The 19,008-nt window shown below is 37.8% G+C and overlaps 1 protein-coding gene across 1 annotated transcript; it reads right to left on the minus strand.

Moving 5' to 3' along the window:
- Nucleotides 1–382: 382 nt before the first annotated feature.
- nherf1a (NHERF family PDZ scaffold protein 1a) lies at nucleotides 383–18,452 on the minus strand. The gene is made up of 6 exons (XM_057359414.1): nucleotides 17,823–18,452; nucleotides 7,321–7,491; nucleotides 4,272–4,425; nucleotides 3,141–3,184; nucleotides 1,475–1,591; nucleotides 383–1,386 (listed from the first exon to the last, which is right to left on the minus strand). Exons 1-6 carry the CDS (start codon nucleotides 18,279–18,281, stop codon nucleotides 1,231–1,233), a joined length of 1,101 nt encoding a protein of 366 aa, XP_057215397.1. The 5' UTR covers nucleotides 18,282–18,452; the 3' UTR covers nucleotides 383–1,230.
- Between the last annotated feature and the right edge of the window lie 556 nt (nucleotides 18,453–19,008).

The raw sequence follows: 19,008 nt of genomic DNA on the forward strand, positions 1-19,008 counted from the left end.
TTATTTGGGGGGCCGCAAAGCGATGCACTCTACACAAAGGGGGCCTTACAACGAAAAAGTTTGAGAACCACTGAGTTAAGGCAAAGGGTTAATTTGCCGTTATTGTTCTGAAGGCCAGTGTCAGCGATTTAAACTTGATGGCAATTGGCAGCCAGTGAAGTGAAATCAGGAGGGGTGTTACATGGGTTCTTTTAGGCTGATTGAGAACTAGACGTGCAGCTGCATTCTGGATCATTTGCAAGGGCTTGACTGCATTGGTTGGAAGGCCAACCAAAAACTAAAACCTAATAGTAATTTCTAAAAACAATTAGAAACTCCACACACTCTTTATAGAGAGCTACACAAGACGAAGACATTCACACAAAAATAAATGCATTCTCATTTTAATATGAAATAATGCATTAAAAGGAGATGACACAAATTTGGGATAAAAATTATATTTTAAAAAATGCATCAATAATATAACACTTAAAATTATGAAAAATAAAAAAATGGACCAAACGATATTACATTGATTTTACTAAAAATAATTGTAGGGGTCTGGTCACTTGACCAGGAGTATGAATGTGACTCTGAAATGAGAAGTACTAGAGAGTTGGGTGCTTAGAAAGTACAGAACAGCCACTTAAATTAAACCTTTAATAAGAAATTCTTACAGCCAGCAGTATTAACTAATATAATAGTCATTCAGTCAGATATAGTAACTTGATAAGTTCATGATTTATAAACAGTTCACATTTACAAAATTAGAACGCTGCAGCTTCTATACCTTATAACATGAAGAAAAAGTTCAATAGACCGTTGCTTACAGTTTGAAAATAAGGTTTAAGACAAGCCCTGAAAGAAATAAAACAGCTCTCTCAAAATACTAAACTGCAAGGCAATCAATACTGCCAGAAAAATATATAGACACAATATCATTTGAGTTTTCTTTAAAAATTATATTCTAGACTGTACATTATACAGTAATGTTAAATCTTATATATATTGTCTTATATCAGTGATATAGAGGTAAACCAAGTTGATAAGTAATCATAAAAAAGATCATAACAAAAATCACAGGTCAACTAACACTGGTTTAAAAATATGCATGTGAAAGAAGAATCTCATTGTGTGCAAGAGAAAAGAAAAACAAAGGTGAAAGGCATAATGGGATGAAAGAGAACACTGAAGCAGCTGTAAAGAAAACAGATGAAATGAAGACTATGGGGGACAGGACGAGAAGAAATCTCAGAGGTTGCTGAAGAGCTCATTTCGTTTGCTCCAGTCCATTTTTGGAGCTCTTTTGTTGGAGCGTTTCTGGCGAGCGTGTTCTTTAGCCTGCTGCAGCGACATGCTTAGAGATAATCCTTTATCCTCATCTGAAGTTGTTTCTTTGGATCTCTCCTGAAATAAGCACATAACATCGTCATTAAAATCATTCGTGATCAGCCTGTAATTTGATTCGGTGCTGGGTGAGTGTATGGAGACGAACCTCTGGTGCTGGAATGCTGGCCGGAGCTGCAGAAGTGGATGTGTCAGAAGTGGTGCTGGAGATAGAAAGGCTCACAGACACTCTGGATTTTTCCTCCTTGGCTGTTTTTCTGTTCACCTGTATTGACAAAAACCTGTTAATACAGACCATAATAAACACAACCAATTCATTAGATGCAATACCATCTAATGAATTGCAATACCATCTAACATCCACTAGCTGTTTTCAACTTGCAGTATGACTTTAGTTATTACACAAATCAAAGTAACAGATTAACAATAGTACAGTACAGTATGTACTTTATAAAAAACTGATTATTAAATGATGAGTTACTAATGTTAATTAAAAGACTAAAAAATGCTGGGTTGGATAAACAAACCCAACCTCTGTGTTTAAATTAAATCCACTAGGTGGTTTAAATCTAAAATGCTGAAAATGTTCTATGTTAATTTACTGACAAACCAAAGGTTGGGTTTGTCCATATTAACCCAACCATGGGTTGTAACAACTTCAGCATTTTTAGCGTGATCAACCACTGTATAGAGATACATTTCTAGGCATTTAGATAAAAATATAATTAGACAAATGTTTATTCATTACCCATGACAAATAAATATAATTATCTTTTTTTTTTACTTGTCGTGTTTTCTTGTTGTTGGAACAAACCACCAGGTCAAATTTCTTCTTTCACAATTTTAAAATGTAATATTATCTTATTAAAAACATATCAAGGGAAGCAAGTAAAGGTTGGTGCAAGAGGAAATGAATCTGACCCTGTCTGGCATGAAGCCCAAGAAAAATCGGACACTTTAATTACAAAGAGCAGCGAATCTGTCAGCAAAGAATTCACAAAAGATTTACAGCATTAGTCAGAGTTTTGGTTTCTCTATCTAGGTCAACACAACATTACACAAAATGTGTTTTTGTTACTAGGGTTACATGTTATACTAAAAAAAATCTAACTCCTCCAATGAGATACTGTTGACTGATACAGATAAGCAATATGACTTGATTTAAGATAAAAAAACTATTTCTCCCTTGGTAAGGTCTGCTTGCAATTCTCCCGCCCGTCCTCTAATAGTCTACAGTATAGCTCCCATTTTAAAGCCAATGATCTAAACCACTCATAAATCCACAAATCTCATAAATAATGATGACAAGTGCTGGATTATCAAGACTCAAAGACCACTACATCTGGCCGAGAGCTACAGTATGAATGCTTTATCAGAACATGTCAGAGGTACCAGGACCTGATAAAGTTACACATGCTTCTGGCTGTGTGAAAAGAGAAAGAACAAGTAAAAAATCTCCCCCGCACAGTTTTATCTACTGACTGACAGATTCAGATAAATGTTGAGATGATGTGTCCTCGTTGCTAATCTAACAGAAGTGCTGCTTGAGAGAATCCAGAACATCATCTAACACCATCACGGATTCTTCCCTATACATTACAAGCCCTTTATCAACCAATCACATGGCATGTGTAAATTGCGCATAAAGTGCGCATAAACAAAACATGCATGTCCACTTTTCAAGAATGCAATAAATAATAATAAAAAAATTTTTCCTTTACACGTGGTGTCATAAGTTAGGTCTGAATGCATGTTTCTTCCTTCCACACATGCTGGTAAAGATCTCATCTCTGAGCAGAGGTAATGTAACTCACCTGATCGTCTGTGTCCCGACTCACTACAGGCTCTGGCAGTGGACCTGCGCACAGAGAAATCACACAAAATCTGTAACACGTGACATCATCAGACCACAGAAACACATCTAGGAAACAGAATCTGGAGCGGCGTTTAAAACAACCTTGTGATCACAACGAGTCGAAATGTATCAAGGGTAAAAGAGATAATTCAGGAAAAAGTTCAAGTGGTTGTAAATCATTTTCACTTACAAAAAAGCATGACAACAATCACAATGTATGGCTGAAAATATGACTTCACCACAATAATTTTGACTCGGCAAATGCATCATTGTTTTAGATGAACAGAAACCCACAATGTAGTGTTCCCACGCCTTCGACTGAACCTGAGCTGATCTGTATATGATGAAAAGTTTTGTCAGAATCAAATGTTCCATTTATAACTGGATGGGTGAATGGGCTTAATAGGTTATTTATGAATTAATTTGAATTTTATATAAGAATAACAAAAAATAAAAATGACTTTTTATTTCATTTCAGCATATGATTTATAAAAGTATTGGAAAATCTTCAATGCTAATGTGCCATTGGCTAACAGACAAATGTGCCGAATCACAGCACAACATAGCTGGACAGTGAGTTTCCTTCAGAAAAACAGGGCCACAAAAAGGCCTTTTTAGAATTTCATGAGAATTTGGAAACGTGACTGTTGTGGATGAATAATAAATAAAAGATGTGTGGGGGTGAAGCTGTCAACATGCTTTCAATGAAAAATGGAGAAAGTCCAGTGGGCCTCCGGCATGTTATGACAGCATTGTACATTCTGTCTGGAGTATTTAGGGGTGACTGACTTTCCCCATTTCTCATACTGTTGCCAAGGCCCTGGTCACCATGACCACATGTTGGCAGTAAGATGCTGACTTTGACTAAATCTTACATGTACAGCCAGTGACACCACAGGATATAAGTTGATATTTAACCAGCAGTGTGTTCGTGTGTCTGTGTGTGTGTTTAATACGGTGAAATGTTTGACAAAGTAAACAAAATTGTTCCTGATCAGCAAAACCACACTAGAGGTCAAAATGAACAGGGACAGAGTCGCACGTTGCACGGGTAAAAACACGCTGGCGACATCGAGTTAAAATGTGATACCTGTGAGGTGTTTCTCAGTGGGTAAGACCTGACAGCTCGTGAAGAAGGCTTCCGTCTCAGGATCTACCACCAGAAGCTCAGTCTCATCTCCTCCTGCCTTGATGGCCGCCACCACTTCTGAATGCTGAAGCTCGTGCACAGAAACACCATTCACCTGCAGAAAGAACAACATTAAATCATTGTGTCCCTGGAGGATATCAAAATGCCAAGGCAGTCAACACCTGCGGCTCTCGATTAGTCACTCGGCTGAAAATGTTTTTCATGACGTTACAAAACGTTTTAATCTAAAGCAATGTTTTATAATAGATATGGGGAGAAAATATATTTGTGCCAGCATGTTATTTTTTTATTACAAAACAAAACATTTTTTGAAATGCTTTTGAAATGGATGACTTAAATAAATGATGAAGAAAAAGCAGCCAATAGGAGCAAGCCCAGAATATAATTATTATTAAAAAATAAATATGAGTAAGTGAACCTAAACTTTTGAATGGCAGTGTATATGTTTTCATATTAACCATCACTTTTCTCAGTTTACATAATTTGATGTTACGCAACATAATATGATGTAAACTTAAAATAAATCATTGTTATTTTTATTGTACACATTTGTACTGTAAATGTTACTTATTCACACCATTTGCACAATTGTTGCTGTGGTTATAATAGGGCACTAACTTGTGCAATACTACTATTATAGAATTAATAAGACGAAGCAAATCTTCTGTCTAATATAACAGTTTTTTTAATTTAACAATGTAAAAGACTAATGACATGTTCTCAGAGAGAGACACCTGGGAGAATACAGCGGCTCTGTTGGCCGGTCGTAGCAGGCCAGAGGTTAAGGAATCCGCGTGGGAGAATCTGGGCAGAAGTGGGCTCTTAAGAATGCCGATCCCACTCTCCCGTTCTGCAGGCAATTAAAACACAGCGGACAAACAACAGCCCTCTTATACGTCCCTTAATGTCCCTAAACACGGCCCTATTATACACACACACACACACACACACACACACACACACACACACACACACACACACACACACACACACACACACACACACACACAACAACAAGAGGCCAGACTCACAGAACACAGGAAGTAAAAATGTGAATTCATCACTGTGTGCGTGAAACATGGTGTGTTTAGCTAAACCATGTGATTTCACTTGACGGCTGACATTTAAAACGACTCTCAGCTCTTTGGAATCTGAAATGAAGCTAAGAACATGCTTTTAGACACGGCCGGTGACTGAAGCCAACATTGAAAGAAAAGCTTCAGTGGGGTTCTGAAGGAAATTAAAATGAGGCCAATGAGGACCAGACGTTCACAACAGAGACAAAGCAACCCCTTAAAGTTCTTAACAGGTCAAACGTTTCAATAAGCAATCATAAAAACGTACAAAAGCAGATCGGCAACAGACAGAGGATGCATAAAGTGACAGAGATTGATTTATTCAAAACAGTTTCACCAGCAAAATGCATTAAACTGTGAAAATAAAACCACACGACCACAGACAAGTCAGCCATGACCGGGGAAACTTAACACCCTATTTCACAGAGTGCAGCCATCGTCAAATTGTTCATAACAGTCACTGCGCAGAAGAAAAAGTCACAACATCTGAAAGATTATATTGCCTTAAATCCCTTAAACCTGCGATCCAGAACAATGAGCAAGCTCATAAACAATCAGTGTTTAAAACTGACTTCTTTGGAAATGTCAGTTGTTTTTCGATACACGTAAATGTAAGTATACAATGTAACCTGCTAGTTTATGTTTCGAACAGACAGATGACAATAAAGAGGCAAACGCATGCAGCTTTAAAATGATAGTTCAACAAAAATAACAATTCTGTCATCGTTTACTCACCCTTTTGTCATTTCAAACCTGTTTGATTTTCTCCACAGAAGACAAAAGAAAATATTTTGAAAAATGCTGTTAACTGGACCCCATTCACTTGCATTGGTTTTGTGTCCATACAATAGAAGTGAATGGGGTCCAGTGCCGTCCGGTTAACAACTTTCTTCAAAATATCTTCTATTGTGTTTTGTGTTCTGGCGAAGGGGACCCGCGGTGTATGTAGATAGAAATAGTCTTTATACACCTCTGAAGACATAGTTGTGTATATTATGTTGCATTTCTGTCAATAGATCCTACACAACATTACACACTAGACCTTTAAATCTTATATGTAATTTCCTGAGAAATATATTTCTATACTTTTACATTCCCTATCTGCAAATCTGTCATTCTCACTTTGTCTGTCTCTATATCTCTCTCTCTTTATATATCTCACTCTCCACTTCCTTACATTTACATTTAGTCATTTAGCAGACGCTTTTATCCAAAGCGACTTACAAATGAGGTAAACAATAGAAGCAATTGGAACAACATAAGGACAACAAAAGCATAAATGCAGTAAAAACTGGTCTCATATAGCCTAACACAGTATACAAAGATCCAGAGAAGGTACGTGAGAGTGATTTTTTTCCCTTTTTGGGATGCCACTACAAGACGCCGTTCGTTTCATCTTCTACTTTGCTATCAGCCTGATTTAAATTTCCTGTAGGATTTCAGGTGGGTTGATAAACAGATGCACCTCTGACCTCTCCACAGGAGTTTCCTAATCCTGTTCTCCCACAGAGACAGTAATGACACTGGTCACTCCTTCACCGCTATCTAATGAGATTACTGCTCTGGAAACCGCACACACGGCTCAGGCATTTACTGCTGAATACAAGTGTCGAAACCATTGCACAGGTTAAACGGTTCATGTAAGATGCAAAGTATTAAAGGTAAATAGCATCAGTATGAAAGCTGGTCTACAGTATCTTTGATTGTCTGGATTACAGTTTTGACCTGCATAGTACTTGGTGGAAGAATGTTTGCTATTATTAAAAATAATACAATGTCATGTCACAGTCATGGCTGTTATGGTGAGAGTCATTGTCAGATAAAAAATGGGGTGCGAGTCCCTATCTGACCACATTCCTGAAGTACAGTATACACACATTTGTGTTCATTACTGATTAGATGATGGATTATACCTGAACTATTTTGTCTTGGGGTCGAAGTCCAGATTTCTCTGCGGGAGAGTCTTCATCCACCGCCCTGATGTACTGGCCAGGTTTGGACTTCTCTGTGTGCAGATTAAAGCCGTATCCGGTAGCGCCCTTCTTCATGTGACACAGACGTGGACGCAGCTCTTTAGTAGATTCCTGCACCGAAACGACAAACAAGAGTGAAAACTATGAAAAAAAACCGAAGGATTTATTATACATGTCATGATATCATTTATAAATGCATATGCTTATATCAGTTTTGGAGATACAAGGTTTCTGCCTGATACATCAATTTTTAAATGAATGATTCAGATGTAAATTGTAACTAGAAAAACGTAGAACATAAAAACATCTACGATATTACTTGTGCCCTCTATGGAAGTCTCGTTCCCAAAAGAGCTTCAAATCAATTAAACCTTCAGTGTACCGCAATAAATATTTCAGATCACAAAAGTACACACAAATATAAAAAAACAATGTACAACACACTGAAAGAGAAAAAGCCACCCAGTCTCATCGAACATCTGATGTAAATACAGACACATTCCAGCTTCTTCATCAATCTAAATAAAACCACATAGATACACTACACAGAGAAAGAGATACTCATAGAAAATATAACTTGTTTACCATTTTAAAAAGAACTTGGTACTTCTAAAACCGCGGGACGCAGCACTGAAACGTAGAAGTGAAATCGTAGAAAGCGACCTGTCATTTATGTACTTCCTTCTTTAACAAACCAACCTGTGATATATGGCTGAAATTGTACAAACAGATAAGACGAGCAGCCCAATTCAAACATCCATCTGTCTTCATGCACATATTGATCCATGGATGAGCAAAAAAACCCAACATACAAGAAAAAGCATTCAAACTGTTTATTATTAACATCCTACAGTCTTTGCTTAAAATGAATAGGTTTTGTAACTATACGAGTGGGTTAATTTGCAAAAAATGATATGATGTCAAATCACACAAAAACGTAGAATTATTCAAAAGAAGCAATAATGAAGCCCCGCCCATAAACCTAAGAATGAGGTTGTATGAATTCATTCAAATGAGTCGCTTTATAACACGAATTATGAATTGCAATGGGATTGTATTGGCCCATCCGAAGTGCTCAAAATACACCAGCAAAGATAAAAAGAAAGTCAAAAGCAGAAAGCTGGAGTATATACGGTAGGCCAAGCACTTCCTGGGAGAGCTGGGAAACTAGATAGCAGTGAGGATTGAAGGGTTTAGCACCGCATGTGCTCAACACGACTGACAATGAAAGAAAACACTGTGCCTCACAGTTCACAAGGCAAACAATATATCAAATACATCTTCTTTATCTCCTGACGCATGTGCAACTAATAAAACAACAGCTCTTCTAACACTTAACTAATGCAAAGACCTATCTTAGCTTTGATTAGCATAGGCTTAGCCAGCAGATGCCATATGTTACACTAAGAGTTCAATCTTGAACACAAGGCTGAGGATTATTTTTGTGGATGGTTTGTGGATATCATGGATTTGTGGTAAAAGTTGGTTATTAACTGATGGTTTATTGCTTGTGGGCATTGAACCAGCAATTTTCTATCACCATGGTGCCGTTGAGCGAGACCCCTAACTCTGGGTTGCTCCAAAGGGATTGTCCCTGTAATACGTGCTTTGGATAAGCTTTGGATAAGAGCGTCTGCTAAAAGACTATTACTACTTAGTATAAAGAGAGAGAGAAGGTCCTGATAAAAACTCTGTCTGCTTGAAACCGTCCATGACTCACCATTTCATTCCAAACCTGTGTGACTTTCTTTCTTCTGCAGAACACAAAATAAGATATTTTGATGAACGTTGGTAACCAAACAACACTGGCCCCCATTGACTTCCATTGTATGGACACAAAAGCACATTTCTCTAAATATCTTATTTTGTGTTTTCCACAGAAAAAAGGGTGATATTCAGGGTTCGAATAAAATGAGGGTGGAAAAAAATGATGTTTATGTTCACTATACACAAGTAAAAATAGATAAAGTCACATGCTGTTATCACACGCTTTGGGTCTTCATGACTTATGTCATCATAGACGCTATAACAACAACCTTTGCGTACTCATCTGAACATAAAGTGTAAACAGAACAAATGTCATCCTCCAAAGAATCCAAAGAATCATCCTCGATGTTCTGTCATTGTTTAAAAACAAAAGCGTTTGAACACGCAGGGTGAGCCTTTGGCACGTGACTGTTTGGTCAAGCTGGGTGTGAGCTAGGAGAGAATTGTGGGAGTGTGGGAAAGGATTTGGGTGTGGGCTGCTATCTTTGAGATAGGTTTGGCAGGGGCCCACACATCCACGTCACGTCAGAATGATATAATCTGCTTTTACAAGAGCCCTGCAACACTGCAGTGTGATTTCACATAAGAAATCTTATCAAAACCATTTGGACAGAACATTCAAATGAGCAATATAATATAACAACATACGATTAACGATAGCAGTCAAGAACATCTAAGTCATGTTTTAAGAATTCAAAGACAGAAAAAGAAATTTGATTTAGCGGTAAAATATTTTAAGACAAGCAGATTTTAAGTACAATCGGACATTTACTCCTTCAATTCTCATTACCATAATGAAAGTACTACTAACTATGTAAAAATTTTTAAATGTGTCCTAATATTATTAAGATTATTAAGATTATGTGCTTACATAACACAGGGATGATAGGAAGTACAAGATTTGTTTAAAAATCTAACACAAGCTTAGATTACAAACAAACATTTAGCCACTTGGCTGAACATACCTATATATTAAAAAGGGGTTTATTATAGTCTTCAACAACAGTGTTTGACCACCAAAAACAACATTATTTAAGTATTACAGTACAAGAACACTGCAGAAACCAGGAGCTTATTTTAAAAGGATCTTCTCAGTGACATTTATAGCTGAGAACGTATTTTTGTATGCAAAACCCAGAAGTGAGTTAGCATTTTAGGACTTTCGGTTCCATCGCTCCAAAGTCTATGGGTTTTTTGAATGGGCTTTTGGTAAATCGCCTGGTCTGTGGTAAACAAAACCTATAAATATTTTCACGCTTCATTCTATGACAAAAAACACACCAGTTATAACCTGCTTGTGATTTTTTTAAAGCCTTATTGTGTCTTAAAAACGGCGGTCGCTAACAAGTTTCTAAAAGCAACTACTTCCTTTGGCGGGGACGTTAGACGTCATTGTGCATATAAAGCTCACAAACAATGCAACATGGGCACCAATCTCTAAAAACATAGATGCGGATTAATTATTTACCAGGGAACACATTTTTAATAAAGTTTGAAAGAGTTGTCGGAGGGTTGGTGGTGGTGACGTTGATATCGAGCGACCTTAAGTGTAGTCTGTTTATAGCATCGTGCTAGCTTTTTACTTCTGCCGATTGTATTTCGGCTTCAAAAGTAACAAATGTTGTGTTCATTTGTAAAGATTATCTTGATAGACAAAAGGTGTGAACATCATTAATCATGGAGCTTCTTTTTTGCGATCTTCCAAAAGTCTATGGGAAAAATGCATAGGCTTTCAGTCAAGGGAACCAGCACGGCACTTCCTGGATAGCCTACAAAAATACGTCATCTCTGATCCTCTCCATTCTCCTGAGATGTAAACTGTCTGTATGAACCTGTATCACCTGTGGCCGTCAGAGCAACTACTGGCAAAGATAACTTTTACTTGGTGATATTTACCAAGTACATTTTGACATTTTGTCATTTAACATTTTGAATCGCAGAGGCAAGTACCAAAGCAGTACAAATATGCTTAAAGAACATTTAACAAACGTTTCCCGTTAAAGAGTAAATACTTTGTGGTTTTTAACATCCTACTTTGGTTAATGGAGTGTCCAACAACAAGTTTACGTACATACAAGGTGTAAAAACACCTTCACTTTCTAATTATAGCCAGTTATTATTACCTAAGTTACCTCTTGACTGACTCTCAAATGATTCGTTCGGAGATTCATCTGTCTAACCCCCTCCATTCTGTCAGCCTACTCTCATCTGATTGGTCAGATGGTCTAGTCTGATGTGATTGGTCTACCGCGTACACCGTCACAATTGGAACGTAGGTGGGCATTACACCGAGTGACGCAAATCTGAGGCGGAACTGAAATTAGAACGACAGACGGCTCGTTCGTGTGATTCAGAGTCGACTCCTTTTTTCTCAAGCCAATAACTTTGTTATTCGTTCACTTTCAGCTTTACACCTCGGCAGACTGCTTACATCCACACACAGCAACATTACACACTGCATGAAATGTAATTTTAAGGACATTGTAATAGTTACTCTTAAAGTTATGAAAACATTATTTCTGAACATGTTTTTATTTTCTGTAACATGTTTAAACAATGTAAGAATAACATTTTTATAACCCATTTTTAACTCTTGACAAGACATAATGCTCATAAAACGCTCTTTTAACGTTACTGCAAGATCACTTTTGATAACTTTAACAGAACGTTCCATGTTGGCTGGGTAACTATTTCAACCAATCAGAACAGCAGACAAACTCATCATTTGTCCAACTGTTGGGTATTTTTCCACCTTGCACATGAACACAGTGAACGAAATCCGGCCATTATTCAAACGTGAGCTCATCTTTACATGTAAAAAAAACCATGACTATCAGTCATCACACCAGAGGGTGCATGCTGTCAGATAACTAACGTTCAGAAATGTTCATGCAATTGTCGCGTGGCAGGAAGTAAACCTGTTTGTCACGAGCCGAGAGAGGAAAGGCCCTAACCTATAACCTGTCAAAGGCACAACTCAGTAAACCCTCCTCACGCTCTATAAAGATACTACAGTTCAATAATACAAAGGTTAATGATTTTATAGTTCACTTTAGTAACTCATGTTGTCAGCGTTTGCTCAACTCCCAGGGGAAGGGTTGGTAACACATGAACTCATGATTGAAAATAATGATTATCGCAAACTAGTTTCTTCCAAGTGGGCATGCTTTATTCACACCCCCAGTCGTGTGGAATACTTACATATTGATAGGCAATAGCAAAGAAAGCTTCAGAAATGACATTTCAATAAATTGATAAGAGCGGAGCGGAGGAAAGGTACCATTAACAGATTTACAGGCCCATCCAAAGGCTGTGGATCCTGAATATGTACTTGTACTCAACAGACAATAATTAACCCACAGAGATTTGAAAACTGCCGACTGCCAACAAAATGCAGACAGGTACCGAAAGCGCAAAGCAGTGAGGTGAGAGCTGATATGCTTTCTCCTCGTCTACAGCTTGTGTCATCTGTAAAATATAAAAATACCACAGCAGGAAAACGACAAACCTGTAACTAAGGAAGTGGTTTATTCAAATGTGTGAAGAATCCTCCCACTCTTGAAGTTGTGCTTTGACTTGACAGTTTACTTTTGAAATGGGGATCGAGAGCATGCGTGTGGCTCAGATACACATTAGCCATCGATATAATGTGCCAAACACACCCTAAGACATTCTATAGACTACATGCATCTAATTTCTTGCAAATGTAACGGTTAAAGTGAAATTATAAAATGGCAATGGATAGGAAAATGCACCACAACGTAATACTTAAGGAGTTGTTTAAGTAAGGGATAATGTACAGGCAGCCGGTTGTTATCGCAGAAATAAGCCCCGACAGTGTGATCAGGACCCGAAGCGGAGGGTCTTACAGCCGGCTGCTTGAACATTGTCCCCCTTTATTACACGGCTACTTGCCACATGAGAAAAAACCTGCACATGAAATTTGAAATACTTTATTAGCTCATTTTTACCGAATACAGACTTTCCGCGAGGAAAAGCCGTTTACTTCCGTTTTTAAGGTAAGAAATGAAGTTCAAATGTCACGAACAGGCAATTTGGTTGAATCGTTTGTAAATATAATGTCATATATGTTATTAAAAGACATATTTATATTTAATTTGTCAAAAAAAACCTGTCAAAATGATTTGCTACATCCGGGTTACTGTGTGTTATTAGTTTTGAGAGGCTGTTATCTGTGAATAACGAACCTGCGAATGTCGCGTCTGGCCAATCAGAATCAAGCATTCCAACGAGCCGTGTAATAATACTCAACAAGCACCACTTATTAAAATGTATTTGCTTTAATTTAATAAAAAAGGACAAAGGGGCAATTTCATGCAAATGTCCACTTTAAGTTTTTACCAAAGGTTTTAACCATACCGATAGGTCAGATGTCAATATTTTGTTATTTAAATACCCTTGTGAAGTCGCCCTTAAAGTTTTTAAAGCAAAGTTCCTCATAGTCAAGTAAGTGAATGGTCACGTCCATATTCCTTATAAATGGGCACATTAAAATTAAAATATAGTAACTATTTTATATTCTATGAAGTAGCATCCCTTCTACATTTGTTGGGTATTATTGCTTCTGGTTTGCACATTTTAATTCAGAAATCTTACACAGTATGTTTCCAAAAAAACGTGTCCTTTTAACTTACATCCATGACACATTCATTTTTCTCTAGTAAAAAAAACAAACATTCTCTGAGAATTTATATTTCAAGTTTTAGCTAAAAATGTCGCATCCATAACGTTGGAACTACCCAAAGACAAATGTTAATAGCAAGTCAGACTGTCTGTAAAATGTATAACAATATAGTTTTGTGAAGTGTTTGCATCAATAAAACAATCTGAATTTCTTATTGATCAAACTGACCTGTACCATCTTTCACCTTCCATTTAAGGTATTAAACAAATAATACAGCATTGAATAAACATTGTGGTTTCTTTACAGCAAACATACTGTACACAACTACATCTCCTTCAGACAGCATGCAATGTATTCAATGTATTCACTTATTAGAACAGGATCAAAGTATAGAAGTGGACATTGTTCTATAGATTCGGACACACCCTCTCTACCCTCCCACACACACCTGACTGTCTCAGGAATCACACAAAGGTCACAATAACTCGCAGCACGTCTAGTGAGTTTAATACAATAACTCAAATGTTTGTTATGTCAAGAAAAACACCAGAATTAGACAAAAGGGGAAACCTGTTACGCCTTTTTACTATCAATTATGATAATGTTGTCAAACACCATGCCAGCAAGCCATCTCTTCTGAAAACGTATTAGCAATGCGCTGGGCACTGCCATCAGGAAAGCTCTGTCTGGCTCAGATTGACAGCCAAATTGTGGATGTTCCTTCAGCTTCATTTCACTGCTGAATGATCACAGACATGAAGGATGGGACGCAGGAGGGCGAGAGGAAAACGACACAACAGAAGGGCCATTCATAGTTTACAGAGGCTTCAAAAGCACTTGGATAATTGCTGGAAAGTGATGCGATCATAATCCATATGGTTCCAGAGACTCTAAATAACTATTATTGAGTTGAGGCCTTCTTGGGGGTGCTGGGGTTATGATGACTAAAGCTATTTCTGGGTTGTGTCAATTAAACACTGGTCTTATGAGCCATTCAGTCAACGAGTATCCAGAACATCACTATTAAGGCTACACACGTAACATTAACTTGCTGTGCTGGCACTTAAATCTTAAAGTAATAGTTCACCAAAAAATACAAATTCTGTCATCATTTACTAACCCTATTTTCATTTCAAACCTATATGACTTTCTTTCTTCCAAAGAAAAAAGATAATCTGAAGAATGTTGTTAACTGGCCCCCGTTCACTTGCATTGGTTTTGTGTCCATAAGGTAGAAGTAAATGGGGGCCAGTGCTGTACGCGTACCAACTTTCTTCAAAATATCTTCTTTTGTGTTCTGTGGAAGAAAGAAAGTCACACGGCTTTGAAATGACAAGACTGTGAGTAAATTACGACAGAATTTTCATTTTTGGGTGAACTATCACTTTAACAGAGCTGTCTTCTATAGAAAGAGATAATGGTTTGAATCAAATAATTATTCAGTAGTGGTGCTTGTGTGTTAAAGAGTACATAACTAGGGATTCTTAAGGTCCTACTTTGGTTTATGGAGTGTCCAACAACAAATTTATGTACATAGAAGGAGTAAAAACACAATTATTTCGTAATAATAGGCAGTTATTCTTACCTTACTTCTTGACTGACACTCAAATGATTCGTTCAGCAATTCATCTGTCTAATCCCATCCTTTCCGCTAGCTTAGTCTGATGTGATTGGTCAGATGGTCTAGTCTGCTGTGATTGGTCTACCGCAAATGAGGCTCAAGAGCTATAGTGTTTGGGGGAGAAGAGTGAAGTTTTCACGGGGTCCTAGCAAAACATAGGAGGGGACTATATGTAGTGACGTAGATGCGCGGTGGTTCGCCAATCGGACTAGGGACGACTCGTTTGCGTGATTCAGAGTCGACTCCCTTTTGTCCAAGCCAATAACTTTGTTATTCATTCCCCTTCGGATTTTCAGTTTGGCAGACTGCTTACATTCAAACACGGCAACATTACACACTGCATGAAATGTCATTTTCATGATCTCATGTTATGTACTCTTTAAACATCCTGGAATGATGCTAAATTGTTCCGGGTGGTTGCTCCATCAACTAGACGCATACTGTAGCATGGCTACTGTATGGATGCAAACAAAGTCCATGTACGAAAGTCATGCCACTCGGCGGCCATGTTTGCAACGCCTCTGGGCAGCTATTTACGCCATAGCAAGTCCACAGTACTATCTACTTGAATGGGGGAAGGCAGATATTTCTAAAGTCGCTGGCAAAAATCACAACTAAACAGCACATTTCTGATCAATAATTAAACATGACATGAACCGTATAATAACTTTGGTTTGCTAGCTTAAATTGCGCAAAAAAATCAACTTTTTCGAGGTCGCCTCATCTCACTTTATCATCTGCCAGATAAAATACCAATTAAAAGAAAGTAATGGTACACAATCAGAGTTATACTTCACATTCGTAGGATCAGTTTTGTATCAAAGTGTTATAACTGAGGTTGGGTTTGACAGTTAATACTTCAAAATCTCTTGTATTAATAATATGAAAGTGTTGCTTGTCTTAGCAGAGACTATTAAAAAACATTAAGCAAAAGATTTTCAGTGACTTGAGCCGAATGTGATGTCATATTAGTATCTGTTATAGGATAAAATGATCAGTTCTGCTCTATGAGCACCTTTCTCTCTGCACCCGAACAAAGAGAAAAAAACTCTCCAAAATAACCCCTTCACTGCTTAAGGCTCTCCACGGCAAGCAGGGATTGGTACCTTATTGGGTTCAGTTTATCCTGCTGGCTTTTGTCATATAGACAAACAAGCGCAGACCATGACATATATTTGGCAAAATGTTTGGAATTCATTGGGATCTACTGAAATGGAAAAATTAACTAAGTGACCTAAATCTATCTCTCTCTTATGAAATCAATTAAAATATTGCTCTAAAGGGCCTTTAGATTGACATCAGTTAGATATCTGCCTATAAAGGTTTTTATAGTGTTGACGGACAGCAAATTGCTTGGAGACCTTGTACTGCATTACATAAAAATGTTGTAACTTTGCCATGAAAAGACCTTTAAAACGATTATACAGTCTTAACACTAAGGCCCGGTTTCACAGACAAGGCTAGGCTAGTCCCCGACTAAAATGAATGTTTGACCTGTCTTAACTGAATATAACTTGCCCTGAAATAACTTAAAATATATCAGTGCCATTGTTTTGTCTCAAGATGCACACCAGTAATGAATTCTTCTAAGGCATTTTTATAAAAGCGACATAACTATCTTAATTCAAGGGCTGCATAACGATTAATCGTTAATTAATTTATATATACATAATTATCATACGCAATATATGTTGGTGTACTATGTAAACAAAACGTTTATTCTGCAAACGATTAGTCGCGATTAATCGTTATGCAGCCCTGGTTTAAGCTGCTTAAACCGGGCCTATAAGTGTTAAAAGGTCTACAGCGCTTATTTTTTTAGTGATATGAAGTCTGTTATCTGTGAGAAAATAGCCACATTGTCCTCTCTTCTATTCTAAGGCAAGATCTGTTGAAATAACCTACACATTTCTTTAAAAGTTTTTTAAGTGATGAAACCTTCACTGTGTGATGTAATTGGTTCGGTTGACACGGCAACTGATGACAGAAATCCACACGAAAAAAAATGTAAGACACCGGAACACATGTCTGTCTGTCCTACAGGTCAAACTGGAAGTAATGTTAGAACCAGTAAAACCTGTGACTACTAAAAATGGCATCTGTAATTTTCCCACAAACGCTATGTTTTATGGCCTTGTGATTGTGTATTTGGAATGTTTCAGAAAACAATAATAATACGTTTAATAATACGTTTCAGAAAATAATAATAATAGTTAAAGGCGATATTGTGCATATCTTGTGTTCTCGGACACCTGTCAACAATCTTAAACATGACGTAGGCCTGTGTGCTCAAAGGAATCAATCTTCTCGCGCATGTTAGCCGTTACAAATCTTTCAGAGATAAGGACTGGCTAATAAAAAGTTTTGAATATATCAAAAAATAACAATATTTCATTTATCTGAACTCACCTTTGAGCTCACGCTCAGTCTATCTATGCTTATTTCTCCGTTTGTCTCCGGGACGGGGGTCGATTCCCGTGATGTCCCGTTCTTTACCTCATCCCCATGATCCGACCCAGCGCCGCTGCTCGGTATCGGTATCCCATCAGTCAAATACTCTTTATAACACTTCAAGTTATGTTTCAGAAGTAGTTCTGCGGTCTCTGGATCCACCACGATGAGTTCCAGTTTGCCCGTGACGGCTCGTATATGGGACACCACCTGTTGATGCTTGGCGTCCTCCACACTCTCTCCGTTCACGAACACCAGTTTATCCCCGGCCATCAGACCCGCGGTGGCCGCCGGGGAGTCGGGCTCCACATGTCGGACGAACTGACCGGGTTTGCCCTTTTCGCCGTGGAGATGAAACCCGTAACCGTTGTCCCCTTTTTCTAATACGCACAGCCTTGGCCTGATGTTGCTGGACATTTCGTACAACTTTCAGACTTTCAGATACACAAAAACGCCAAGGCTAAAGAAGAGTTAAACCACGACAAACTTGATATATGAATAATATAAAATAAAACTTCACCGCCCACTTCGCGTCTTTCCTGTGTTGTAACTATGTTGCAAGCAAGTCAAAATCGCAGTTTTTCTTTGAACTGAAGCCAGTCAGTTTGCGGGTCCGCCTTTGTATATAGCGCTCTATGATTGGACCACTCACCTGTCAATCTGACAGAACCAGCGCTGGGGGCGTGGTCTTCGTGTGACCGATAAGAGAGTGAACTAATAAACGGGAATCCGCGTTCGGGATCTCTCTTTTGCTCGTTCTTGTTTTATATAATTTTTTAACTAATATCCCCTCAAATAAAAGCAAAGATGTAACATACTTATATGGTAAGTAGCCCAACCTCTGGCTGTATGTTTTCGTTTTATATGTAGGTATAGTTTCTGTTTTATTTGTTTTATGACGTTTATGTGGCATATGCTACCTGCCATAATGATAATCTCACTAACAGGTTATTTATTAAAGCAATGTTTAAAGTATTAAATGATAAGCCGCAAATTATAAATGAATATAATTCCCAATACTTGTGTGATGAATTCAGGAATGCAACAGGACAAGGAAAATACTTGGAACTCCAGCCATGTTTAATCACTTGAGGCCAATTACACGATGGCATTTTTGGTATAGAATTGCCTGATAAGCCTTTAT

The sequence above is a fragment of the Triplophysa rosa genome, linkage group LG18 (genome assembly GCF_024868665.1).
Source record: "Triplophysa rosa linkage group LG18, Trosa_1v2, whole genome shotgun sequence".
In the NCBI taxonomy this organism is placed as follows: domain Eukaryota; kingdom Metazoa; phylum Chordata; class Actinopteri; order Cypriniformes; family Nemacheilidae; genus Triplophysa; species Triplophysa rosa.